The sequence below is a fragment of the Anthonomus grandis genome, chromosome 13 (genome assembly GCF_022605725.1).
Source record: "Anthonomus grandis grandis chromosome 13, icAntGran1.3, whole genome shotgun sequence".
Classification (NCBI taxonomy): domain Eukaryota; kingdom Metazoa; phylum Arthropoda; class Insecta; order Coleoptera; family Curculionidae; genus Anthonomus; species Anthonomus grandis.
In genome coordinates, this window is record NC_065558.1 from 1,085,575 (window position 1) to 1,112,600 (window position 27,026).

At 34.0% G+C, this 27,026-nt stretch overlaps 2 protein-coding genes across 8 annotated transcripts in view; one reads left to right on the forward strand and one right to left on the reverse strand.

The window, feature by feature from the left end:
* LOC126744311 (protein vestigial) overlaps nt 1–4,578 on the reverse strand; it is an 80,087-nt gene extending 75,509 nt beyond the window's left edge. Inside the window, exon 1 of the mRNA XM_050451701.1 lies at nt 4,102–4,578. Within this exon, the coding sequence (XP_050307658.1) occupies nt 4,102–4,254 (153 nt within the window). The 5' untranslated portion in view covers nt 4,255–4,578. The remainder of the gene's footprint in view (nt 1–4,101) is intronic.
* The window catches only part of LOC126744301 (cell surface glycoprotein 1-like), a 38,657-nt gene extending 12,260 nt beyond the window's left edge, over nt 1–26,397 (forward strand). The window contains exons 1-21 of one of the 7 annotated variants that reach the window (XM_050451683.1): nt 9,265–9,352; nt 10,135–10,380; nt 16,593–16,734; nt 16,780–16,866; nt 16,922–16,975; nt 17,039–17,116; nt 18,579–18,626; nt 18,684–18,722; nt 18,777–18,836; nt 18,889–18,936; nt 18,992–19,033; nt 19,084–19,164; nt 19,215–19,274; nt 19,351–19,425; nt 19,543–19,614; nt 19,720–19,800; nt 19,905–19,979; nt 20,055–20,126; nt 20,444–20,518; nt 23,666–23,746; nt 25,345–26,397. In XM_050451683.1, coding sequence (XP_050307640.1) covers nt 9,280–9,352; nt 10,135–10,380; nt 16,593–16,734; nt 16,780–16,866; nt 16,922–16,975; nt 17,039–17,116; nt 18,579–18,626; nt 18,684–18,722; nt 18,777–18,836; nt 18,889–18,936; nt 18,992–19,033; nt 19,084–19,164; nt 19,215–19,274; nt 19,351–19,425; nt 19,543–19,614; nt 19,720–19,800; nt 19,905–19,979; nt 20,055–20,126; nt 20,444–20,518; nt 23,666–23,746; nt 25,345–26,326 — 2,571 coding nt within the window. In that variant the 5' untranslated portion in view covers nt 9,265–9,279 and the 3' untranslated portion in view covers nt 26,327–26,397. Of the gene's footprint in view, nt 1–9,264; nt 9,353–9,931; nt 10,077–10,134; nt 10,381–16,592; nt 16,735–16,779; nt 16,867–16,921; nt 16,976–17,038; nt 17,117–18,578; nt 18,627–18,683; nt 18,723–18,776; nt 18,837–18,888; nt 18,937–18,991; nt 19,034–19,083; nt 19,165–19,214; nt 19,275–19,350; nt 19,426–19,542; nt 19,615–19,719; nt 19,801–19,904; nt 19,980–20,054; nt 20,127–20,443; nt 20,519–23,665; nt 23,747–25,344 lie in introns of those variants that run through there. The other 6 variants (XM_050451684.1, XM_050451685.1, XM_050451688.1 and 3 more) reach the window with 6 other exon arrangements.
* Nucleotides 26,398–27,026: the final 629 nt, after the last annotated feature.

Genomic DNA, 27,026 nt, shown 5'->3' on the forward strand with positions numbered 1-27,026 from the left:
AAACTCAACGAATTAAAATTTTTATTTTTATTGGATACGGAGATAAATAAAAAAAATCTAGAAGAAGTTTGTAATTTCTTTAATTTAAAATAGCCGAAAAGGCCCATTACAAAAAGAAAGTTAGAGAAATAGGGACAGTGACAAAATACAAGATTGAGTATTTTATCAGAAATGGAAGATAATCCCCATATTTCATCTTTTGAAGTAGCCTAAAATAATGTTGTTAGCCAAGGAACAATTTTACGTGTATTAAAGAAAGAAAAGTATCATCCATACAAACTTGGATTACTGTATAAGCTAAACCATGATGATCCTGATCGCACATTAGAATTTTCTGAAAATGTCATGGAAATGTGTGAGTTAAATCCATTGTTCCATCGGCAGATATTATTTAGTGCTGAAGCCACGTTCTGTTTAAATGGTACGATAAATAAGCAAAATTTTAGGTATTGGAATAATCCCCATTGGATAATCCAATAATAAAATTATTGGACCTTTTTTGTTCGATCAAAGTCTTACCGGAGACCTATATATTTAAAATTTCTTCAAAATGACTTCTCAAATTCAAACTCTCGCACTTTCTTTTCCCTAATCCAAATCAGCTTAATATGCCAAATAGATCTGTTTGGTTTCAACAGGATGGTACCCCACCCCATTTTGATCGTAAGTTACGCGAATATTTGAATGCGGTATTTTCCCGACAATAGATAGGTAGGAGGGAATGGCCTGCCAGATCCCCAGATCTCACACCCCTGGAAGTATCTCATAATTTCATAATACTTGATGGTTTTGTTCTACTGCATAGTTTTTCTTAAAAGTACCTTTAGTAGTCTATGATAAAGTAAAAATATTGAAAATTACCTTGTAAGGTTTAAATGCGAAAATTTTAAAAAGTACTTATTTAAATTGCGTCAAACCAAGTACCCTTGTAAAGAGAATTAAAAGACCTTTCCAATGAGGTATCACTCGACCCCCCTTCCCATTTAAGATTTTAGGGGTAGTGCCACCCCCGCTTAGGGGGTTGTAGGTGGGAAAGTGATTTTGTAATTATTAAGTGTCCCCCTCGAAAATAAAATCGACGGGTCCGAGCGTTTTTTTAAAAAGTTAATGGACTGCCCGTAATTGGCTCTGTTTCGTTTTCGATGCGCCACCCGGTATAATATAAAAAGTAGCGGAGACAGAATTGATCCTTGAGGCACACCAGATCGAATTTTTATAGTTTCAGAGCAATTGTACGAAACTTTTTGGGATCGATCACTCAGAAAAGAAGAAATAATGTTTACGGACTCATCCCTAAACCCGTAATAGTGAAGTTTGGCGCAAAGAAGTGAATGGTCCAAAGCCTTTGAATAATCTAATAAGACCAAAAGGCTGCCCAGTCCCTTATCGTTTGACTCGATAATGCTATTTGTAACCGATGCTAGGGCAGTAGATGTATTAGAGTTCTTGAGGAAGCCACGTTGGTTATCCAGAATAATATGATGATCGGTCACAAACGCATACTTACATCTGATCGTATAAGATTTTTTCAAATACCTTTGAAAGTACTGGCAAAATGCTTACAATTCGAAGATCTGATAAAGATGCAGAATTCCTAATTTTCGCTAATGGTTTGCCAATTGCCGTTTTCCAAGAATTGGGAAAATATTGTTGTTCAATACAGCAATTGACTATAATATGTAGAATACATCTGTCTAAGAAGGGGCTACATAACTTTAACATGGAAACAGGTATATTATCCATACCTTGCGCATTTGTTTTTATTGAGTGTATAGCTTTATGGATAGGTAGCTTCTGTAGTGGAAAGAGTAAAATTAAAAGATAAGTTTTCGTTCCATGTATATTATTTTTGTAAAAGTTGATTTTTTCAGTACCTTTGGTATAGAAACATTCTGTAGATGTGATCCAAAATAATTATTTATAGAATCAGGGTTGGATAAATGAGAAGGCAAGTTGTAGCTCTTGAATGCGCAATCAAAAATATTAATGGACGTGTGCGAACGTTTTTTCGAACACTATATTATTTTATTTTTATTAAATTTGTTCCGTATTTTTGCTGTTCAGTGTATATATCTTTGCATTGACAAATTATTCGTCTAGTAGACGATTTTTATCAGGTCCTATGGTGGTCTACTTTTGTAACATTTGTGTCATCGCATCCATTGGATTTTTTAAAGAAATTAACGGATACCTGCGTTGGACCTTTATATTTCCAAAAAGAGGAAACCTTTGGGTGTCCCTACAACATATTTCTACTGTCTGGGTCTCATTAAAAATACCAATCCCAGTTTCCAATACAATTACAGTAATAAGTAACCAAAATTAAACACGAGGCAAAAAATGCTGGCTTTTCGAGGAAAACAAAACAGTGATCCGATTTCTTGAAATATATAGACTTTCCTTTAATTATTTTCCTATTTATACAGTGACCGCCTAACGTTCCGCATAAATTCGATAAAAATTAGAGACATGAATTTTTGAGAAAACGCTCGAACCCGTCGATTTCTATTTTAAGTTGCGCATTATTTCACATAAATTTTTGTATACAGGGTGGAACAAAAAAATAATGACGTCATCGGTCATTTTTTTAAATGGAATGCTATATTTTTTATTGCATTTATGAAATAAAGGCGAAATTCCAAGCAAGATTCGTGTAACACACCTTATTTCAAAACTCAACTGTTTCAAAAATATTTGCGTTTAACCAACAAGAAAGCTAGTAAGTACGTCTATTTACAAATTAAGATAGAATGGAGGATAAAATGTTATAAACTGTAAAAACTCTTATTAATATATCAAGTGTTTGAAATGATCCCCATTTACTTCTTGGCAGAAAGCAAGACGGTTTCTACGTTGTTTGGCTTCTCAATATAAACTTTACTTTTCAGGTACCCCCATAGAAAATAGTCGCAGGGATTTAGGTCTGGTGACCTGGCCGGCCACTCTATTGGCCCTCTTCGTCCTATCTATCTCCTGGGAACACTGTCTGGTCTTGTTCGTCTGGGTATAGGGCAGCCAAAGCAGGGATAAGATCTTCTTGAAGAAAATTCAAATAGCGTTGTCCTGTTAAGTTTTCTTCCGCCCTATTATTTTATTTTCCACGATACCAGCCCAATAAACATTAATAGATTTACGGTACTGTGTATGAGCCTCAGTTGCCCAGTGTGGATTTGACACTGACCAGGACCGACAATTTTGCCGATTTACAACACCGTTTAAACAAAAAGTTGCTTCATCCGAAAACAAAACTTGGTAACACAAACTGACGGTTATTATTGCAAATGTTCATCATTTGCTCGCAAAATTGGTTTCTTCGATCAGGATCGTCCTCATTTAATTCGTGTATTAGTCTAATTTTATAAGGATGGTATTCATTTGCTTTCAAGGTGCGTCTTACTGCGTCTATATTATTATCAACTGTAATTTGTGAAGTTGCATTGTTTGAATTTTCTTCGACGGAGAGCATAACGTTTAATGTTGTTTCTTCAGACATTTTTGGAGGACCTGATCTTGGCAAATCCCTAACATGACCTGAAGTTATGAATTTGTGCTCTATTGTACTAACTGTTGACTGAGAAATAGGATGGTTCGGGTATTTGGCATTAAACAGTTCACTTACTTGTTGAGTTAAATTAGCCATATTTTATTCTGATAAAAACTATTAATTTTCGAACTGACAGTGACATTCGAAAATGAAGATTCTTTACAAGTGCAACCATGGAAATAGAAACAATTGGCAGTGTTTATAACTTTATTTTTATCTTCGATTAAATTTGTTTTAATTTGTAAATAGACGTATAGGTACTTATTAATTTGTTTTCTTGTTATTTAAATGTAAATATTTCGGCAACAGTTGAGTTTTGAGATAAGGTGTGTTATACGAAACTTGCTTGGAATTTCGCCTATATTTCATAAATGCAATAAAAAATATAGCATTCCATTTAAAAAAATGATTCCACCCTGTATACAAAAATGTATGTGAAATAATGCGCAACTTAAAATAAAAATCGACGGGTCCGAGCGTTTCTTCAAAAAATCATGTCTCTAATTTTTGTCGAATTTATGTGGAACTTTAGGCGGTCACCTTAATATTAGACCTACCCTATCATATTGATGTGCGGCTCCGAAAGGTGAACTAAAGGGTCCGGTCCTGGGCACCGGATGGGCAGAAACGGGGGGAGCAGCCCCCGCCCTCTGGTACAAATACGGATAATACGCCTGGTACATAACTTCAGAACAACTCATTATATACATAAACACATAATAATATCAAAAATTTGTTATATAGTCCTAATAATGGCACACACTATACTACGAAAAACAGTCAAACATGTTTCCCGACGCACTCGTGCATTCGCATACGGAAAAATCAGTGTTTTTTTTTTATCCTCCCGACCCGAATAATCACGACATTATCCGACTTATTAGTTAATATAATTGATTTGGGTTATATTCTATACATGAAAAAAAAATGATGATGACAATAATAAACTAATCGTCGCTATTATAATGCGTCACAATAATAACGAGAAAATCAGTGCCGCTCATTGAGCGTGCGACCCGGTATGCGACTAACTCCTGGCAAAAGACAAAAATTCCACATACCCCCTGTTAGTCGCTCCTAAAGGGGGTGCGGGGGGGCGCGAAGGGAATTGAGGACCACGCCCATACGATCCTCGGGTAAAGTCGACCCGCCCATCGTACTGCTACGGAATTCCGAACGGGGCGACACCAATCGGACGGTAGCGCGGTCCGAGGTCCGGCCAATGGTGGGGCCCCACCCGACTTTCGGGTTTTATATTATATCAAAAATAACGATTGTTGTCGAAAAGGGGTTATGGTGGTTGTAGTAGGGTCTTCATTACTCCATTCGGCGGCTCAATTTCGGCCCTTTTGCCGCGCCGCTTTATTTTCGCTTTTTTTTTTTTTTTTAACGAAATATACGTTTTAATTTTAACGGTAAAGTTACTTGTTAATTGAATTATACTTCTGTAGCATTGGCCGAGTTTTCGAAAAATTATTCGCTTTTTTGTTTTCTCTATTTTCTGTTAGAGAAGTTAGAGGTCGAAAATCAACATCAGGCTAAAAAGCAGACCCTCTTAATACTATAAATTAGAGATGTTGAAAAAGTAACTATGCTCGTTACAGGAGTACTCGTTACTCAATGATACCCGAAATAACGAATACCGAATTCAAAAACATATGATTACTTTGATTACTACCTAATCCCTATACTCTATACTATTTATACAGCATCAAGCGCAGACCACCGTACGTATGTATGCAGGTTTTTTCATCAGAACATAATTTCAATTTGGCCTACTAGAAAACTTTGATCTACTAGAAAAAGCAGATTCCGAAACGAAACAACAGAAAAATTTAATTTGGGCAAATTTTGATAAAATTGCAACTGCGCGAAAAGAAATTGATGCAAAAACAGCAGCTAGGGGGTCAGTTCACTGGTTCTCGGCCTTTTAACGGAAATTTTGACTTTGTAACCAAATTAAACATAGAAAGAGGCTTTGAATTTTAATTTTACCCCATGCAAAATGTTAGTCAAAGTGTTTTTAACAATTAAGAAATTTGTGTTCTCGGCATTTTTGTATCGGTTCTCGGCCACCCCAAAACCTATTTTATTTAAATAATATTCTAGATTTTTCTACGTAGGGTTACACATTTTTTAAAAAGTTTTTGTTAATAAATACTTACCCATCTTTAAATTAAAGAAAATCAGTGTAAAATTTTACTTTTAAACAAGTTTTATTAAAAATAAACAGTTTAATTTAAATAAAAGACTTTAAAGATAAATAATTCCTTTTTAACTAAAAACAAACAAAACAAGTTATTATTAAATATTAAAGGTAAAATGAACAATTATATTAAAACTAATCAGTCTCAACAAAACAGGATACTCTAGTATAATTATTCACATTAAAATGCAAAGTAATATAGTACGTTATAGATAAACTTATAATAAATATATGGAAAAACTTAAAACCTAAATACTTCATTGCACATGCATTATTAAGCGTCATCACATTCATCACACTTGTATTCTTTGCCTGCAGCAACACTATAGGGAACATTATAGAATTCCGTACATTTTTTGTGAAACCATTTTGCGCAATAGTCACAACCAATGTTTTTATGATCTTCTTCTTCCGTGTCACTATTAAGAGTTTCTTTACACATATCACATGGTATCTTTTCTTTGGTTCCGGTTTTCTCTTATTTTGTTTCTTATTATTTTTCTCAATTTTTGTTTCTTCCTTCCCTTCCTTTATTCTTCTTTCCTTTTTTCAATTTCAGCCTTTTTAAATTCTTTTTCCTGATCTTTTTTTTTTTTAATATTCCATCCATTTGTCACTGCTAATTGCACTTGGTGCTCTTTCATTTTTCGATCGGTTTGTATTTTTGCTACGTTTAACTGGTTCAGGATATACTAGATGTTCGGAAAATGCACCATGCATTCTATCAATGTTTTCACTACCTTGAACCGCAGTTTTTTCGTTTTTCTGGTTCTTCCCATCTTCTTTTGAAATTTTTCCTTCTGATTTATTTTGTTGGAAACTATTGTTTTCACCTTTATTTTCGTTGATATTTCTTTCCGACAGTATTCTTTTGTCTTTTTCCTCGTGGCACCGTTTTTCTTTAATCTTTGAACTACCTTTTTTGTTTATGTCAAGATTATTAGTATTATTTTCATTACCACATACGACGTTTGGGACATTTCCTACTTCAGTTTCAAAAATATCATCATTAAATGTTGTGCCACGTGTAGGAGCCGCTAAAATTTCAGAAATATCAATCAATGGAAGATCATCATCTTGATCATCTTTACCATTATTTAGAAAGGAGCTGGTCATAATATTTTGAATTTTTACGCTGTCAATATTCAAATTATTATCAACAAAAGATGAAAAATTTACCTGATTTTCGGAAAATTCAGTCTCCATGTGAATTATCTCCACGTTTTCAGAAAAGTGTGTATCTTTATCAGGAATACTGAGATCTGAGTTGAGATCAAATATTAATTTGTCATTATCAAGGTCGTTGTCTTGAATAATAATATCTGATTGATTTTTGTCATCAATGTTAAGAACACCTTTACTTACATCTATTAATAGTTCTAAACTGGCTTCTGATTTATTACTCTTATTTTGGTTATCTTTCTTCGAGGTTGAAGAACATTGTGGTTCAAGTAAGTTAATTTCGCTTAAGTCCACATTTATACCGTAGGATGTTAAATTGTCTTTTATTTTATTAATAACTTTTTTGCAAGAAGTTATGTCACGCTTCGTTATATTTTCGATTGATTTTCTTTTACTTTTATTTATCGCTACTGCTTTATCAGCCACACATTTACTGTAATCTACGGCATCGGGATTTAATGGAAATAGTCCCGATTTTCTGAAACCATTTTTTACTGAAGTTTCGAATCTCTCTGGTTCAGAGAGTATCTCGTTAAACAGGCTACAAAAATTAATTTTGGTTACAGAGCAGTTCAGATTTTCTGGTTTTCTTTGCCAATTATGAACAGTTGTATCAATAAGTATGAACCAAGCATATACGTAGTGTTGGGAGATAGAGCATATAGAATAATTTGGTTTGCGTCACACCATGTACTTATTGCCATATTAAGGTGGGATTTATGCCCATCCACAAATAGAATTACAGGCTTTGGAATTTCTTCTTTAATTAACCAATTGTTAAAATCGTTACATATCAATTCAAAAAAGATATCCGATGTCATCCACCCTTTTTCAGACTTTCCCAAAACCCATCCACTGGGCATATTGTCAATGACAGACCTAGGTGGTCTTACATATGGGAATAGAACAAGTGGGGGGGCAAAATATCCATTAGCGTTGAAAGTTATTAATACAGTAATGTTTTCTTTTTCGTTTCCTTGTTTAACAGTCAGCAAATTACGAAAACCTTTAGGACCCAAAACTTTCCCACTGGATGGACACAGTGTGAATCCCGACTCATCACCATTGAAAATCCTCGTTGGATCATTCATTATGTAAGACAAATTATTACTCTCTAAGTACTCCTTGAGGTCATGAAAGCATTTTCTTACGGATTGTTCTGTAACTGCAGCTCTGGCTTTATTTATTCCCTCAGCTTCTCTGAGGGATATCTCGGGATTTCTTTTTAAGAAATTTGAGTACCACGTTTGTTTTGGTACACCTTTCTTAAATAAACACTTACCAGAATCAGCGTTAATTTTTGACACTGTATCAAAAAGCATCTGCTTCGTAATAGGGAAACCGCATTTTGCCAGATTAACAATCCAATTTTTAATTTTTTCTTCACCATCAACAGTTAATAGAGGAGGTGGTCCGGGTTTTCGCAGGACGTCTGGTACTCTCCCTTTTATCCTCTCTTGGATGGTCGCCCTGGGAACACCAAATGTTCGACTTGCCTCCCTTATTGGCATTTTGTTTTCTCTAATTTCAAAAAGTGCATTTTTCAAATTCTCTTCACTGTACTTAAACAGTTTCCTTCGAACCTTCGATGGATTGGGTCGAATAACCTTGGTATTAGTGGTTCTTTTTTTCTTAGATCTAGCCACTGAAAAAAAAGTTAGAATCAAAACTTTTAGAATTGCGTTTAGGCCGAGAACCGAAATGACTTAACTCTACAATGATTTTAATTCTCGGCCCCCGCAATATTCACAATTGCCGAAAAATGCCAGATCTCGGCCCTTATCTTTCAGGATAATTTTATTATTAAAATAAACACCATCTTCAATTTAATTTGCAGGCCGCAATCTAATATCAGAAAAGAAGAACAAACCAGAACTGACAAAGAGTCTGGAGCACAGGAGAAAGGTGGCTGATCTCTGTTTATTCTACCGTTATTTTCACGGTAAGTGCTCCTGATTCCGCCCAGGGCTGTTCCGGCAAGAAGGACGCTCATCAACATCGAGTCCACCTGCCTACCCCAAGGACGTCGCTGTATCGGGACTCATTCATCTGGAGAACATCTTCTTTGTGGAACGGGCTTCCACCTCACATATTTTACAGCGATTCAAGATAAATGCCCACAAATATCTTCGCGCAAGCACCACTCCAAGAGTGACATAGGACTTTCCTCTTGTGCTTGTGTTTACCATAAAAAAAAACTTAAAACTTATATCAGGTGTAAAATGCTCTTGAACACTTCGAAAACTATTCTCCTCAGATTCAAAATCTATAAGTGGAATTATGTCCGGCGAACAAGAGGGCCACTGTTCGCCGGTCAACAGGGAACTGTTGACTATCTAATAGGAAAATGTGCGTGAAAGCACCATTCGGCTGTAATCAATCTTTGCAAGAAACCTTGCAGTTTCTAACCTTTGCAAGCAGTAAGTTGTCCAAGGATTCTTCCAAATTGCGTAAGGACATGGAAAAAAGGGGCCCTTAAATCTGTTCCAAAAATCCCAACCCACATATTAAAACAGTTCTATCAATTCAGTTTATCGAGGGATCTTTGACCTTATATCCTTTGACTTGATGGATATTTCTCCAGTTAAAAATTAACCTAACTCTCGTCCGACCAGATGGGGAAACATTCCATGTCCCTGACGCTTGATCTGACTGATGTGAGGCCTTGACAAATTTTAACAGATGGAATTTCGGTGTTCTCAAAATGAAACGTTTCATTAGTGGACCACACTGTATATAACCTAAAAATTATAAAACCTTATTGTGTCCCTAGCGCCATCTGAATGTTTGTAAACTATATAACTTGCACACTGAATTACAGTTATCTTTTTTACTCTAGTACAGGCTTATGTGTATTCGGATAGATGAATGTCCAATAATTTAAGTATTCTTTTAAATTTTAATGAATAAAATAGTAAAAAAGTGGTTTTGTTTTAAATAATTCTTAGACCCACTCATTATTCTAAAGTAGTTTTATTAAATAAAATAATCTTAGTTAAGCAAGTTGGTTAGACCATAACTGTGTCCTAAAAAAAAATATAAGAAGAGAGAGAATGAGACCCTAACCTAAATAGATAAAATTGTTTATATAGGCCATTTTTTTTTTGTTAATGTTGTTTAGACGCCAAAAGTGAAGCCAAATAGGTGTACCTAAGACCACTAAATGCTCCCGACCGAAAATTAATAATTTAATGGTTTTTAGAATCATCGGTGATTAATGTAACGATGGGTACCCCACAGGCTTTGCAACAAAAATGTTCGGTACCGGAATGTTATTCGTACGGGTCGGATCCGGAAGTTTTCCTGTACCAGTTCCCCAAGGATAAAACGCTGCAAAATTTATGGAAGGCGGCCACGAAAATACAAAACAAAAAAATTTACAGGGGGAAAACAGTCGTTTGTAATAAACATTTCGCAGAGTCTGACTTTGTTTCTTGTTTGGGTCTAGGTAAGTTTACATTTATAATTCATGTTTTCCCTAGGTTCCACCATTTGATTTATTCATTCAAACATTATGTATTAAAGCTTTATAAGGTTTATGGTAAGACAGAGTCAGGGATTTACCCATTCTCACTGAGTAGCAAGCATACCTAATAAGTGAATGGTGGGTGTTACCCGATGATAATGTTTCCATTGAATGTCTACTGGTTAATGTACAGAAAGAGGCCTTTTATTTATGTTGTGTTTACTTACACTATCGGACAAAAGTAGAGAAACTTTTTAAATTTGCGTTTTATTTGAATACTTCAAAACTAATGCAGTTCTACACATAATGAAAATCAACAATAATTGTTAAGACTTAATTTGTATAAAGTAAAATAAATTGTAGAAGAAAATCCTAAGATTTAATTTAATTAAACAAAATATTTATGAGACAAAAGTAGAGAAACTAAATTTTATTCCAAAAGTACAAGTTATTTCTTATTTCTATCTTAGAAAAATTAATAGTAAGTAGAGTATCCCTTATTGGCAATCACCTCGCGGCATCGATTTGGCATGGATTCCAACAGTTTCATAATGGTTTCCTCTCCAATAGAATTCCAGGAATCTTGTAAAACTTTTATAAGATCATTTTTATTACTGATCTGATGTTGCCTTACACGCCGGTCTAGTTCCTCCCAGAGATTTTCAATCGGGTTAAGATCGGGACTTTGCGCAGGAAAGTCCATAACCCTAATATTTTCCGATAAAAACCAATCTTTGACAACCTTTGATTTATGTTTGGGGTCGTTATCTTGTAGGAATATCCAAGTCAAAGGTAAATTATCCTCAGCAAAGGGTATCATTACATTTTGTAGGATGTCTAAATACACAAATCGATCCATGATACCCTCAATGATGTGTAATGGTCCTGTACTGAACCCAGACAAGCAACCCCATACCATGCAGGAGCCACCACCATGCTTTACCGTAGGCTGTGTATATCTTGGATCGAATCTTTTGCCTTGTGGTCGATGTACCCATGAGATTCCATCGGACCCAAACAAATTGAACTTACTTTCATCAGTAAAAAGAACTTTTTTCCAGTCGTTGGTTGTCCAATGCAAATATTTTTGTGCAAAGTTGAGTCGGGCCTTCTGATTCTTCTTGCTAATAAACGGCTTTTTAGCGGCTCTTCTACTAAATAATCCTCCTTCCCTCAGTCGTCTTTGTATGGTCTTAGAACTAACATTAACACCAGGTAATTCACTTAAAATTTTATTTGCTGATTTGTGAGGATCAGACTGGGCAATTCTTTTTATCATCATTTCCATGTGTTTGGTTGTTTTTCTTGGGCGGCCACTTTTTTTAATGCTTTTTGTTGAATTTCGTGTTTTAAAATTAGAAATTGTCTTGCTAACAACGGACTTATGCAAATTAAGCGTTTTACTAATGTCCACTTGTCGTATACCACTCTTGTGTGCATCAACTATTTTTCTACGAAGGTCTTCAGACAAATATCTTCCGCGAGGCATGTTGATTAAAAAAACTATGCAAAACTATCAACAGAACTCACGTAAAGCGAACTAAATACTAAATTTGGACGATTGATATTTAGGTTTCTCTACTTATGTCCATCCGAAAATATTTGAATTCTTTTATTGTAAATAAACAACTGATAAGAGGCATGTAAAATGCGGTAAAAAAACGCAGTTGTTGAGAACTACAATATTTGTAGTAAATATTTAATTTAAATACATGGTTTCCGTAAATCAAAGAATTTTTAGAAGTTTCTCTACTTTTGTCCGATAGTGTACCTGCTAATCGAAATATTGAAGAATTGTAAACATTCGGTATTCACTATATCTTTCATGAAATAAGAGGTTGTGAAAAGAGATTAGTTTGTTCAACAATTTTTTGGGTTTACATAACCTAACCTATCTCTGATTTCATACAAAGAAAGTTAGATCTTTTATTAACTAATATCCATATGTAAACTAGAAAAAAAGTCCATCTTACTGTACTAGATTTTGTAGATACTAACTTTAATAAACACCCTCTTTAAATTAAATTAGGATGTTTTACTACTGAGTGAGGTAGTGTGACTGAGACAACAGATCTAGGAAGTTGTTCTTGTTGTTCAGAACTTTTAAATCAAGACTGTTGAACAAACTCAACTCCCTAGAAATGGTCCCTGTAAACCATTTAATCTTGCCGGAATATTATTTATATCTTAACAATTGTGTCGCTGAAGGACAACAGGGGTAGTAAGCTGTAAAAAACAAAATTTTAGACTTGTTTTCTTATTAAAAACAGTGTTTTTCTTACCATAGCAAAAAAGGGTTTTTCCCAGAGAATGCTGGAAGAAGCAGTTTTTATTGTGTCACTGAAGGACAACAGGAGCAGTAAGCTGTAAAAACACAAAATTTTAAACTTATTTATTAATAAAAATATGGTTTCCTTTCAATGGCAAAAAAGGGACTTTTTTCCCAGAGATGCCTGGAATAATTAAATACAAATCACAAATGTTGTCCATCAATACAACATTTGTGATTTCTATCTAATTATTCCAGGCGGGGGACTTCTTCATGCTCTATCAATATGTCAAAGATGCTGACTAGTCAGATGTGAAACTTGCCTATATTACAAACTGTTGTTACAAACATGTGTTCTTTTATGATAAGTTCACTGGCACTGGAATTCTATTCATTCTAATTCTAAAAACCTTCTTTATAAACAGATCATAACAACTTTTTAAACTTTGTCTAAGTCCAGAAAACATGATATTCCCACTGAGTTGTCTTAATACCACACATTTGTGGTACGTCTCAATTTACCATGCATGCTAGATGGGAGAATGATGATCTTGGTTTGGTGGTTGGTGATTGTCTGGAGAATGACAGAGAGTCTGTGCTTTCTCTGGCCAACTGCTTTAGCTTCTATAACTTTTTCCAGGTAAATGGGGTTTTAAATACCAATGGGGTTGCCTTGGATCTTGTATTTAGTAGCTCAGATTTAATTAGTGTTGAACGTGCAATAGACAAGATTTTTGAGAATAGCTTACACAATACAGCAATTAGTTTTGACCTTTATTGTGCAGAAAATTCTCTGATGATTTTGGTAAGGGAGATTACATAGCAATTAACGATTGTCTTGCTGGGATAGACTGGAATCAATTGTTTTTGGGAGAGACATCTATTGATGTCATACTATGTGATCTACTCCACAATGGAAAGGTTTATTCCTCTAAAGAGGTACAAAAGTTCTTCTTTTCCATCTTGGTTTTCTTCAGAGCTTCCCAGTTTGATCATAAGAAAGAAACAAATTCATAAAAAGTTTAAAATTAGTGGTCAACAGCAGGATCATGATGAATTTGTATTGTTGAGACAACAATGTGAGTACTTAAGAGAGTTGTGCTATCAATACATTAATAAGGTGGAAATGAATCTCACTGGCAATCCAAGGTCATATATTCAAAATAAAAGAACTGGTTTTAGTCTTCCCTCCAGAATGACATACAATAACAGGATTAGTATGAATATCTCGGATACTGCGGATATGTTTGCAGAATACTTTTCATCCGTTTATTCAGATGAGCAAGTCAATGACATACCATCTTTTGATTTTGATAAATCAACTTGTCTGAGCACTTTAACTCTGTCAATGCAGGATGTTTATGAGGTTATTACTTCCTCTAAGAATAAGCCCTGTGCTGGACCAGATGGGATTCCGGCATTCTTCCTAAAGAAATGTGTTTGTGTCCTTACGAAACCAATACTGTTCATTTCTAACAAATCTCTAGGTACTGGTTCTTATCCCACTCTTTGGAAGAGAAGTTTTCTAAAACCCATTTTTAAATCTGGTAGTAGAAATGAATTATCGGGCTGTGTGTAACCAATCTGAGTTGCCAAAGCTCCTTGACTGCCTGGTCAGTCATAGGATTGCCTGGAGTTTTAAATCTTTATTTAATCCTGAGCAATTTGGATTTTTAAAAGGCAGATCTACTGATGCTAATTTGGTGCTGTATGTCAACTACCTCTACCACTGCTTGGAGAAGGGACTTCAGGTTGACTCAATATATACAGATTTTTCCAAAGCTTTTGATCGGGTTAACCATGGGGTACTCTTGCAGAAGCTTAGGCCTTTAGGTATTGTGGGGCCTCTTCTTCAGTGGATCTCGGGATTTATCAGAGGTAGAACCCAGATTGTTAATCTTGGAGGTACATGTTCTTCTGAAATTTTGGTGCCATCTGGGGTGCCACAGGGCTCTCACTCGGGCCCTGTTTTGTTTTGCCTCTTTTTGATTGATTTAGTTTGGAAACTTGAAAATTGTCGTGTGCTAATGTTTGCTGATGATGTGAAGCTATTTAGGCTTATCACATCCCTTTCTGACGCTGTGCTCCTGCAAAAAGACCTCAATTTGTTCTTTGATTGGTGCCACTTGAATAGAATGTCCCTTAATATCAATAAGTGCCATAAGATTACTTTTTCTAAGCAAAGAAACCCTATTGCTTTTCTTTATAAAATAAATAATGTAGCAATTGGTGTCACAACAGAGGTTTCTGACTTAGGAATATTTATTGACTCCAGGTTGTCTTTTAAAAGTCACATCAATCAGGTGACTGGTAGGGCAATGAAAATGCTGGGTTTTATCCAACGGTCTACAACTGATTTGTCTTTGTTTACTTTATTGCTCTCTTGTTAGGCCCATCTTGGAGTATGGCTCAATTGTGTGGTCCCCGTCATATAACTGCTACATTGAGCAGATTGAAAAAACTCAAAATAAATTTTTAAGAGTGGCGGCTTTTAGATGTGGTTACAGGAGACAGGAGTATTACTATCAGTGGGTCAGGGACAACCTGAACTTACCCACATTAGAGTCACGAAGAACATTACTCGACTTATGTTTTATGCATAAGGTTTTAAATGCTACTATAGATTGTCCCGAGTTATTGTTTCTTTTAAAACTTAGGGTGCCTTCCAGATTGAATAGACAATCAGAAATATTTTCAGTCCCATTCCACCATACCAATTATGGCATTAATGAGCCAATTACATGAATGGCTTGAAGTGCTAATGGTCTGTCAGGACAGATAAGCTTTTTTGACTCTAGGATTACATCTTTTAAGGGGCAGTTAAAGAATATTATTTCATAGGGGCATTAATTAACTCATCTACACCTTTTATTGATTTATAGATAGTTTTGTATCTGAATATATATGTTTGTATGGGTATACTATGTAACACTTTTGCTTTGGGTATACAATGAGCTCCACCGGATATAACTGATGCTTTTGCTCCACATATCAACGACTTTTAACTATCAAACTCCTCTAAATTAAATAAATGACTGGTCATTTTGATTCTATTTAAGACTATTTAAGTCTCACAACATCCAGATTATATAATTTTAATTTTTGGAACCCATGAGAGGCCCAATCAAATGCTTTAGTGAGAATATAAAAAGGAGCATATGAATCAACACCCAATTACTAAAAAACTGTTTCCATTGTAGCTATGTTGGGATCATTTAGAAAGCAATTGAATATTCAATGGTATCAAAGCCAAATTGTGGAAAATGTTTCATTCATGTAACAACTTTACATTCATAGTTATTCCTAGCATAATGGAAAGACCACACTACAATTTAACACAAAGTGAATATAATAATTGTTGAAGAATTACCCCACCAAGGATCTAATAAAGTAATTGTCACCAACTGAATGCCTGTGAACAGGTGAAGAATTAGGCAACTGAGAAATCCATTGACAAGCATGAAAATTAAGACACAATATCAGAGTAAATTATCTCATATCAAATTTTACTCTAAGCACCTTTGTTTAATTATGTAATAAGTAATCTACAAGGTCAATAGTAAACACTTTGATGTGTTTATTTCTATCGAATGCATTTTACACTAGGGGTAAATTTTATTCAGATCCATGGCTGTTGACGAATTTCTTATGTAATTAAAAAAAAAAAAAATAGAAGGCATGTATAGCATTGGAAACTTCCATTTACCCCTAGTTCTTTTAGTTTAACCCAAATGGATGGTTGACCCTATTAGAAGCTTTTGAAGAGTGCAAATATCATTCACACATGCTGTTTTTTTCTATATTATACATTTAAAATCCCAAACTAGTCTTCTACTCCCTAGACTAAGACTTGAGAATATCAACATTCATGTATTAAGTTATTAAATTCCTCATAGAAAGTGGTTCTAGTTCATATATTTTCTAGTGACTCGTGCAAAAGAGACACACCTAAGACTGAAAAGAAATGTTGTTCCTTCACGTAATCTACCTGAGGAATTAGCACCTAAAATGATTGATGAACCATCGAAAATGGCTCAATCAACTGATGAGTCTTCCAGAATACCGGTGTAAGTAAATCAGATATACTTAAATATTTAAAAAAAAATAATCAGGAATTTTATTAGAGCGGATGATAAGGACTCTTCTGTTGTACCCATGTGTGTGGATCAGGTACCTATTGAAGCGCAAGATGAACACATGTAAGTACTTTTAAGAATATTCATTGAAATGCTGCTATACAAATATATCTTTCAGAAGTAACAATGAAATTTCAGCTGGTGATTCACTTTTAGACCAAAAAATGCCCTTGTAAGTAATTTTATATTTATTTAAAGTGGTTCTTGCTAATAAACAATTGTTCAATATGTTTAGAAGTGATAATCAAGAGATACCACCAGATCCTTGTCCACTTATAGAAGAAACTCCACCGATTGAACCAGAAAAGTCCCGGTAAGTAAATTGTTAAATTTATTATTATTTATTATTATTTGGAGGGATCAGTACACCCTGACTCATTTATTTACACTAATTTTATAAAAAGAAAAATTATGTACAAAAAAAAATATATATATTATTACACTGTATCTATCTTAAATTAACGCCTAGGTGTTCATAACACACCTGTGTGCGCTGTTGTTTCAAAAAAAAGTTGGTTCTATTTTCCGAATTATAATAAACTTGCTTAACTAACCTTAAAACTATTGTGATAAATCCTGCTCTCGATTTTATATTTTTTGTCCTAGTTTTAAATGAAATATTTTTGTCCTTTTAGTCCTAAACACCTACGTCTCTCAACAATTGCATAACACTTGTTATTACATATTATATACAAGTATAAAAACTAACTATCCTACATTAGAAAACAGTGGCAAAATCTTGGTAATGGTTATGAACATACTTATTGCATTCCTTGCTAAATTTTGATTTATTTTTTAATTTTTTTAATGTGCAAGGCAGAAGATTATAGGTTTTTGGTGCTAAGTATACAAAGAATTTTAAATTTATATTTTTTAAACTGCTAGGAATGTATAAATCACCTCTAGCCCTCGATCTTGTATTATGGATATGATTTATATGGTTTCTTACGTGAGTTTTAAAATGAATATATGTACATATTGTTGTAATGTATAATGTCCTTATATTAGTTGCTTGTTCTGTAAAAAGTTGATTTGTAGGGAAAAGCCTTGATTTGTTAAAAATAGTCTTCAAGATATATTTATGGACAATAGTTAATTTATATAAAGCATTGTTATATAATCCTCCCCATACTAAAATACCATATCTTAAAATTGACTCAGTGAGTGATTTATAAATTATAATAAGTTCCTTAATATTTAGAAGAAGAAGAACGTTTCTAAAGCATATAAAATTTATAAATCAATTTTTTCAGTTTATTTGCCAGATAATCTGCATGTACATGCCATTTAAGATTCTGATCCACATATATCCCGAGATACTTAGTATGAGCTGTTTCCTTGATCTGATTATATCTATCAATAGAAAACTGAGAAAAATTGGGTTAGTGAAAAGGCAATGTAGTTGGTTTTGGTGACATTTAGACTTAGCTTAAAAGTTTCCAGCCAATTTTTTACTTGATTAAGGCCTTCTATGGCATACTGCTTTGTTTGATCCCAGTCTGTACCATTAAAAAGTAATGCTGTGTCGTCTGCGTATGAAATAATTTCTCCATTATTAAGTTTTGTTTTAAGGAGAGAGTTTAAGTAAATTATAAACAGAACCGGGCCTAACACTGTGCCTTGCGGGACTCCTATCTGTATTACCTCTTCTTTGCTTAAAGTATTATTTATTTTAACAACTTGTCGTTTATTTTTAAGTAATTCTTCATTAGAGTTATTGCAGTTCCTCTTACCTTTTATGCTTAAAGTCTTATAACCTTTTTTTGTAATTTTAGTCCTGATACTGAACCACCTATTAACACAGATCCTAGTCAATCTATAGAGTAAGTAAATCTATTATAACTAAAAAGTTATTCGTTAAAACTAAGCATGATTTTTAGAGCTGATGTTGTACAGGAAGAAAATGAACCTATTCTTTTGTAAGTATGCCATTTCCATTAAAATACCTTAAAAGTAACAACCAAACATTTCAGGAATGATAAAAGTGAACTTCCCGAGCAGGATTCCACCTCGTTCGAACCTCAAACCATAATGTAAGTAAAATTATTGCTATAATTTTTGTTTGTGATGCTTAAAACGTTTTAGAGCTCATGAACCTTCGCCAATTAAAGTACCTGAACCTGCTGTATCTTTGTAAGTAATTTTATTTAAATATGAAGATGATTTTATTCATAATTAAATGTTTTAGAACATGTGAATCAATGAACGAACTAAAGCAAAAGTCACCCGGGTAAGTAGTTTTATTTCTGCACTGATCTTGTTATTAATAAAATGTTTTAGAGTTGAGGAGCTTTGTGAGCCTTTGCTTCAAGATTCACTAGAAATTGATCCTCCTGAACCTTCAGATCAAAATGGACCATCGTAAGTGGTTTCTTAATTAAATGAACGTTATAATTAGTAAAGTGTTTTAGTATTCAGCCTTCGGTTGATGACCCACCACAAATTGAAGTATCTGATCAAAACGGACCTTCGTAAGTAAATTTTTTAATATAACGCACGCGCTTTCGCCAAAACGTCAAAAATATTATAATTAATTAAATATTTCAGTATAAATGGCCCTTCCGAACCTTCGGTTAATGACCCAGAGCTAGAAGTTGATGCTCTAAATCAAAGTGGACCTCCGTAAGTAATTTTTTAGTTAAATAATAGTGCAACTTACAGTATTTTTTAATTTTCAAAATTAACGCAAGCGCTTTCGACAATATGTCAAGAAGATTAAGATTTAAAAAAATATTTCAGCGTTTCTGTGCCTTCGGTTGGTACTTCACCACAAGTTCAACCTTCTAGAGTTGAAAATCATAACGAAACGTTGTAAGTAATTTTTTTGTAAACGGATAATAAGATGTTTTAATTACTAAACTATGCACGCGCTTTCGCCAATATATCAAGAATTATACAATTAATAAAATATTTTAGAATGAACGGTCTTGCTGAGCCTAAGGTTCTGGATACACCACAAATTGATCCTAATGAATTTTCTGATCAAAACGAATCATCGTAAGTAATTTCCTGTAAACGAATAATAAGAGGTTTTAATCACTAAACTATGCACGCGCTTTCGCCAATACATCAAGAATTATACAACTAATCAAATATTTTAGAATGAACGGTCTTCATGAGCCTATGGATACAACACAAACTGACCCTAGTGAATCTTCTGATCAAAACGAATTATCGTAAGTATTCTTGGTGCATCACTTCACACTCTTTCGTCAGTATATCATTTTTTTAAAATAATTGAACTATTTTAGTACGGCCAGTGTTTCTGAACCTTCGGTACATAACTTACCAAAAATTGATCCCGAAGACCAAAACGAACCATCGTAAGTAATTTTTCAATTGAATTTATTGCAACATTTAGTAGATCTTTGCATTTTCAAACCGACAGCATTTTTTTTGGAGTCCTGTAAGTTGCGTTAGAGGTTCAATATGGGGACCAATAAAACTCCCTCGTTTCGAAACGCCATGTATAACGCCAACGTTTTGGCCCATATTAGGCCAAGTTGATTATATTATCTGTCTTCCTGAGAATGTCCGAATATGGGTCGAAACTTTGACATTATATTGGGATTTTAAAGGGGTTTTATTTGACTTCATACCAAAGTTTAAGGTAACTTAGAATTTATATAAATTATTTCAGCAGGACTTCTGAACCTTTGGTTGATGACCCACCACAAATTGAACCTCCTGGGCCTGTAGGTTATGATGAGTCGCCGTAAGTAATTTTTTAATTCGTTTATTTCGTAAATATAGTTTAAAACAATTTTACTGCTTTTGCAAAAGTATTCAGTATAATACCGAAGAGATTTTACTATACAGGTTCGCGAACCGAGAAGGAATTAACCTTTATTATGTACTTATTTTTATTAATATTTTATTATATTAATATACCTTTATTACAACATTCTTGTCCTGGTTCTCATAGATTTGGAATGTAATGTTATGAACGCGGTTTTGACTCTAGTGGTCCTTAAGTATGCAAATTTTAAATTAAACGACCAGAATCAGAAGTACAACTTTCGCAAAGTTAATTTTATGTTCACTTTTAAAGATTTTAAAAAAGTAAAAATCCTGCTGTTCCGAAAACCTCAAATTTGGTGGCTCTTAGACCTTTGCTGACAAAATTGCTTCTAACTCGAAAAGTTCTTAAATTACAAAAGACGTTCCTACATGAAATTATTTGGAAAGAAATTTCCTTTCTTCCAGTAAAACGCTTTTAAGAATATTCCTATTAATTCATTAAAATCTAGCAAAGAATATTAAAATTTGATAGTAAATTTAGCAAAAAAAATGTGGCCATCAAAAAGTGCTCTAACTGTCCCAATTCTTGGTCTATAATTATGATTTTACCCTTAAATTAATCCTCAAGAACCCCATTACACCAACGTGTAAAAATTATGAAAATAGTCCAAAGGGTTCCCAAGTTATGACTAAAAATGTTTGTTAAAGAATTAATATCTTGCTGTTATGCGTTTCAAAAAACCTTAATGTTGGTAGCTCTTGGACCTTTGGTGACAAAATTGACTTTAACTCAGAAAGTCTTTAAGTTACAAGAAACGTTCATATATGAAATTATTTGGAAAGAAATTTTCTTTCTTCCTTTTAAGAATATCCTTATTAATTCATTAAAATCTAGCAAAGAATATTAAAATTTGTTTATCCTGCTGTTCCGAAAACCTCAAATTTGGTGGCTCTTAGACCTTTGCTGACAAAATTGCTTCTAACTCGAAAAGTTCTTAAATTACAAAAGACGTTCCTACATGAAAGTATTTGGAAAGAAATTTCCTTTCTTCCAGTAAAACGCTTTTAAGAATATCCTTATTAATTCATTAAAATCTAGCAAGGAATATTAAAATTTCATAGGAAATTTAGCAAAAAAAAATGTGCTAACAAAAGGTGCCCTAACTGTCCCAATTCTTGGTCTATAATTATGATTTTACCCTTAAATTAATCCTCAAGAACCCTATTACACCAAAGTGTAAAAATGATGAAGATGGTTCAAAGGGTTCCCAAGTTATGACCAAAAATGTTTGTTAATTAAAAATTAAAAATCTTGCTGCTATGCGTTTCGAAAAACCTTAGTATTGGTAGCTCTTGGACCGTTGGTGACAAAATCGACTTTAACTTGTAAAGTTTTTAAGTTACAAGAAACGTTCGTATATGAAATTATTTGGAAAGAAATTTCCTTTCTTCCAGTAAAACGCTTTTAAGAATATTCCTATTAATTCATTAAAATCTAGCAAAGAATATTAAAATTTGATAGGAAATTTAGCAAAAAAAATGTGGCCATCAAAAAGTGCTCTAACTGTCCCAATTCTTGGTCTATAATTATGATTTTACCCTTAAATTAATCCTCAAGAACCCCATTAAACCGAAGTGCAAAAATGACGAAAATAGTTCAAAGGGTTCCCAAGTTATGACCAAAAATGTTTGTTAATTAAGAATTAAAATCTTGCTGTTATGCGTTTCAATAAACCTTAATGTTGGTAGCTCTTGGACCTTTGCTGACAAAATCGACTTTAACTCAGAAAGTTTCTAAGTTACAAGAAACGTTCGTATATGAAATTATTCGGAAAAAAATTTCCTTTTTTGTACTAAAACTCTTTGAAGGATATTTCTATTAGTTTATGAAAATTCAGGAATATTGAAAATTTGATAAGCAGAAAAAAAACGACTCGACCAAAAATGCTCTGACTATCTCAGAATACTCGATACAGACAAAATGCAGTGTTAAAGCTTTGGGTTAAAAAAAAGTTGAACAAAGATGCTTTGATTATATAAGTGCTAATGTTTATCAGAAAATGGCTCAGGTCGTTAGAACTGTACACTGTGTCCCATTTTGGATGAGATTGCAGGATATCTCCGTCATTCTTTGCGGTTTTCGTGACCCTGAATCACTTTTGTAAACCTGAATTTTAAGCCACAAACAGAAATATTCCAATTACTTTTGTTCCTGTAATACAGGGCGAAAACGAAAATGTTTACTTTTGGAGATGTATGACTATTTGTCAGGCCCTGTATAATATGGAAAAAAATGAAAACTGCTTATATAAGATATTTTTACATAAAAATCAGTGGCGTGGGTTTTAAGATTGGGCACAAAGATATATAGTTTATTTAGTTATTTATATAATCGGTAATTTTAACTGTTTTGTAAAAAATGCGAGTTTTTAATATTAAATTTGATGATAATATTGATGATACGTCATAGGTGTTTTATAAAATTAAATCATGGGGTGGATTAGTTTTTATTAACAATAAGTCGATACTTATTTTTAAAAAAAAGCATGTCCGTATTAAGATTTTTTTTAATTATGGAAATTCTCAATTTTTGCTATTAAATTGGTTGAAAATAAAAAAGTTTGATATGTCATAGGTTTTATAAAAATGGATCAACAAAAAAAGGTAATAGAAATCCAGGTCCGTATTTGTAAAAAAACAGTCGATGATTGTATTATTGATTGTATCTCAAAAACAGAACGTTGTATTTTAATTCTGAAAACGCCATCTTGCAGAGGAGAAAAAGTGCCCTTAACGAAGTGTTTTTTTTTGTTATTATACCATTTTAAATAACGTCATAAAAAAGATTTTTCCAGATTTAGGTTTTTTCCGGATATCTTCGGAACTATTCGAAATTTTTTAAACATTTAAACGACATTTTGTTAAGTGTCAAATTTAGCAACTTTGTCATAATTTAACCGACCTTGTATCTCTTACGGTTTCCGCGAGATCCCAATGATGAGGGCCGAATTTGGGCCACCCTGTACAGTCAAATTTTATTTTTAAAAAGGCATTTTTATATTAAAAATTATGTTAGGAAAATTATTTGTATGTTATGATGATATTCAAACAATTATTTCAGAATGGGCGGGTGTCCGGACCCTTTTGTCGACGATCCATCACAAACGAATTCTTCTAGTCCTGTAGGCCAAAAGAGAACTGCGTAAGTACACTTAGTTTATGCAGATGACACCACCATCTTATGTGCAAGCACATTAACAAAAACAATTTTTGAAGATTTATTAATGGTTAAATAGTAGTGGGACGCTAAATCTGTTGTCTTTAAATATAGATAAGACTAAATTGTTAAGTTTGTATGTTCAGACCAGTTAATGATTCACAGCAAAGAATTGAAAGTGAATAATTTCAACAGATTTTTTAGAATTGTTATTGATGGTAAACTGAAGTTTTGCGACCAAGGCAAAAACTGGCTAGAGGATGTTATGCTGTTAGAGTTATTTGAAGTGGGACTGGAATTTGCAAAATCGGTCTACGGAATAGCATTTTGGGGTTGCTGCAGTTTGTTTTGCAAGAAAGAGCCATTAGATATATGTGTCATAAGTCTCGACAGGACACATTTAAAATATAAATCATATCTTGTAAACGATGGCTCCTCAAAACCTTACAATACCAGACATAATTACAATATTCCAATTCCCATACCGCACATGTATGTTAATTTTTTTAATTAATAAACAATTCAAGCCAAATGCCCAAAGTGTCCTCCGTGCATTTTCACACATTATCTGCACCTGGATCGTTTCTCCGAAAGTCCGCAGCCACACCACAACTCTAGCAACTAGGTATTCTTTGTTGGGTACAAGTGTTGCGTAGATAAGCTGTTCCATGGCACCCCAGACAAAAAAGTCTAGAGGTGTCAGATGAGGTGAACTTGCTGGCCAAGGGACTGGATTACCTCTACCCAATCCACCTGTTATAGTTCTGAACTTAGAAATACCTTACTGGAGTTCTTTCTGATCTCTAATTCTAATTCTGTCTGACAACATTATTTGCATCTCGATCTTCTGCAAAAAATTGACTTCCGATCTGATCTCCAAAACGAAATGACTCCCATTCCGTAAAAATACGGTAGTAGGTATGCATCGACTGTGTTTTGTTAGAAATAAACAAAATCATACATAGTGGCATATCTACTTGTTTTTTTTGACCAATTTTTAGCAAACTCTCAAAAAGTGGTCTCACCCACCTATCATTTAAAACCTAAAAAAATCATTGAAATCGCTTAAACCGTTTTTAATACAGAGGGAAAAAACGATTTTTTTGAAAAATTTCAACACCCTGCATTTTGTAAACGAGGCACTTCCGACCAACTACTTTTTTATGGTTCTTATATATACTGTAGCCTAAACATTTTTAACCATCTTCCAAATTGCATCAAAACCTCTAAAAGTCCTCAAACAAGTATTTTTACAGCTTAATAGAGTTTTTTGAAGATATTTGGGAATAGACCCATAGGACATAATTTCGTTTTCAATAAAGATTAAAATGTTTAATTTTTTGTCATGTTATATTTTATATTATTTTTGTGATGTTACTCTTGGAAAATGTTAACTTATTTCGTCTTGAATTAATTAAATTTTGTGTTATTATTGTTTATGCTAGTATATTGACCAGTATTATGTTTTTTTAATTATGTGTCAATTTATGTTCATGTTTTATATTATAAGTTGCTTTATCAACAAATGCCATGTATTTATGATAATAAAGCATCTTTTGATTTAATTGATCTTATGTTTGCAGATCAAGCAGACTATCGGAGTGTCTGCTCGAAGACGAAACCCCGTGTGCCCCAACTTCACCGAAAAAGAAACTAGTGGTCGACCAAAGGACCCAAACCGGCCCGTTCCAAGGACCGATCCCGATAAACTTCCTGGACAATTTGGTCGCTTACGACTATCAGCTCGCCTGTTTCACCGGCATTAGTAGACAAACTTTGGAAATCTTCAGCAAGGCGTTGTGCGATTACACGAAATTCGAACCGTCACCGGACATCACCAGGCGCATAATCGCCACAATGATGAAACTTAAGACGAACCTCTCGTTTCAGTGCCTAAGCGTGTTGTTCCACCAAGACTTGCCCACGTGTAAAATAACGTTTGCCGAAACGATCAGTGTGCTGGCGGCATCTTTGAGGGACTGCGTAGAGTGGCCCCACAAAAAGGAGATTTTCGGTACCGCCCCGAATTGTTTCAAACGGAAAATTTCCGTGAGCGTGATGCTCGAATGCATCGAATTGTTCGTCGAAAGGCCCCGAATCGCCAGTAAAGTGAAAACTTACTCTAACCGACATAACCGCGACGGTTCCATTAAGATCATCGTGGGATTCACCACGGAGGGCGAAGTGTGCTACGTAAGTCCCGTCTACTGCGGCATGACCAAGGAAGAGATGATTTTTATAAAGGAGAACTTGCTGGCGAGGTTCGACCCTTGCGACGCCTTAATGGTTGACAAGGGTTTTTTCCTGGAAGAGCACTGTCATAGGAAAAAGATTTCGTTGCTCAGGGCCCCCGTTCTCCAGGCGAAAATGAACGGGATCGAGAGGGAGCTGGTGGGCGAGTACGAGAGCACCAGGGGCCACGTGGTAAAAACTCTGGAGCAGATGCGGCTGTTCAACGTGTTTTCTTGCAGGCTCAATAAGGAATTGGTCGGGTGTATGAGTCATGCCGCGCTCGTTATCGGGGTGGCCGTTAATATGGAAATGAAACAGAAAAGGATGTTTTAGTGTTTTTCTCGGTTGATTTATAATTAGGTTAAGTTTTGTTACTTGTATAAATAAAGTGGATATTACGACAATTTTGGGGTTTTTAAATTTTCCCAATTTGTTGTAGTGGTTTGACACGTTATTGTTCGTTCTTGAAAAGTGTTTAATAAAGTTAAAACTTAGTTACTTCAGTTATTGTCTCTATATGAAATGGTTATTTTTTTTAATAAATATAATACATATAACATTGAAAAAACCTTGTTTAAGATTTAATTTTTTCGCCGAATGCACCGGGTCATTAATTCCAACCACAGAACATCCTCCTTTAGAAATGAAAAGTATCGTATCAATGTTCTTTTTAGACATAAAATTAATTATGTGCAACGGTACAAAAGAATAGTAATTAGAAAATATGGCTGCATCCATATGTACATTTATGTTACATATACAGATTCTGAAATATGCTACCCAGTTACACCCTTAATGAACTTGGTACAACCTATAGCCTCTCTAAATGCTTTGATACTTATAGTATTTTGATCTGATGATTGAATTAACGATGAATTCTGGGGCAAAATCATTCACACAGATGAAGTGTTCTGTTTGAATTATTTCACCAATGGTTGAAGGATCGGTCGCAAGGATTTTTAATATTACTTATCCATTGCTGTCTATATTTGGCATCTCTTGGAAAAAGGAAGGGGCTAAAATATAGGTCTAT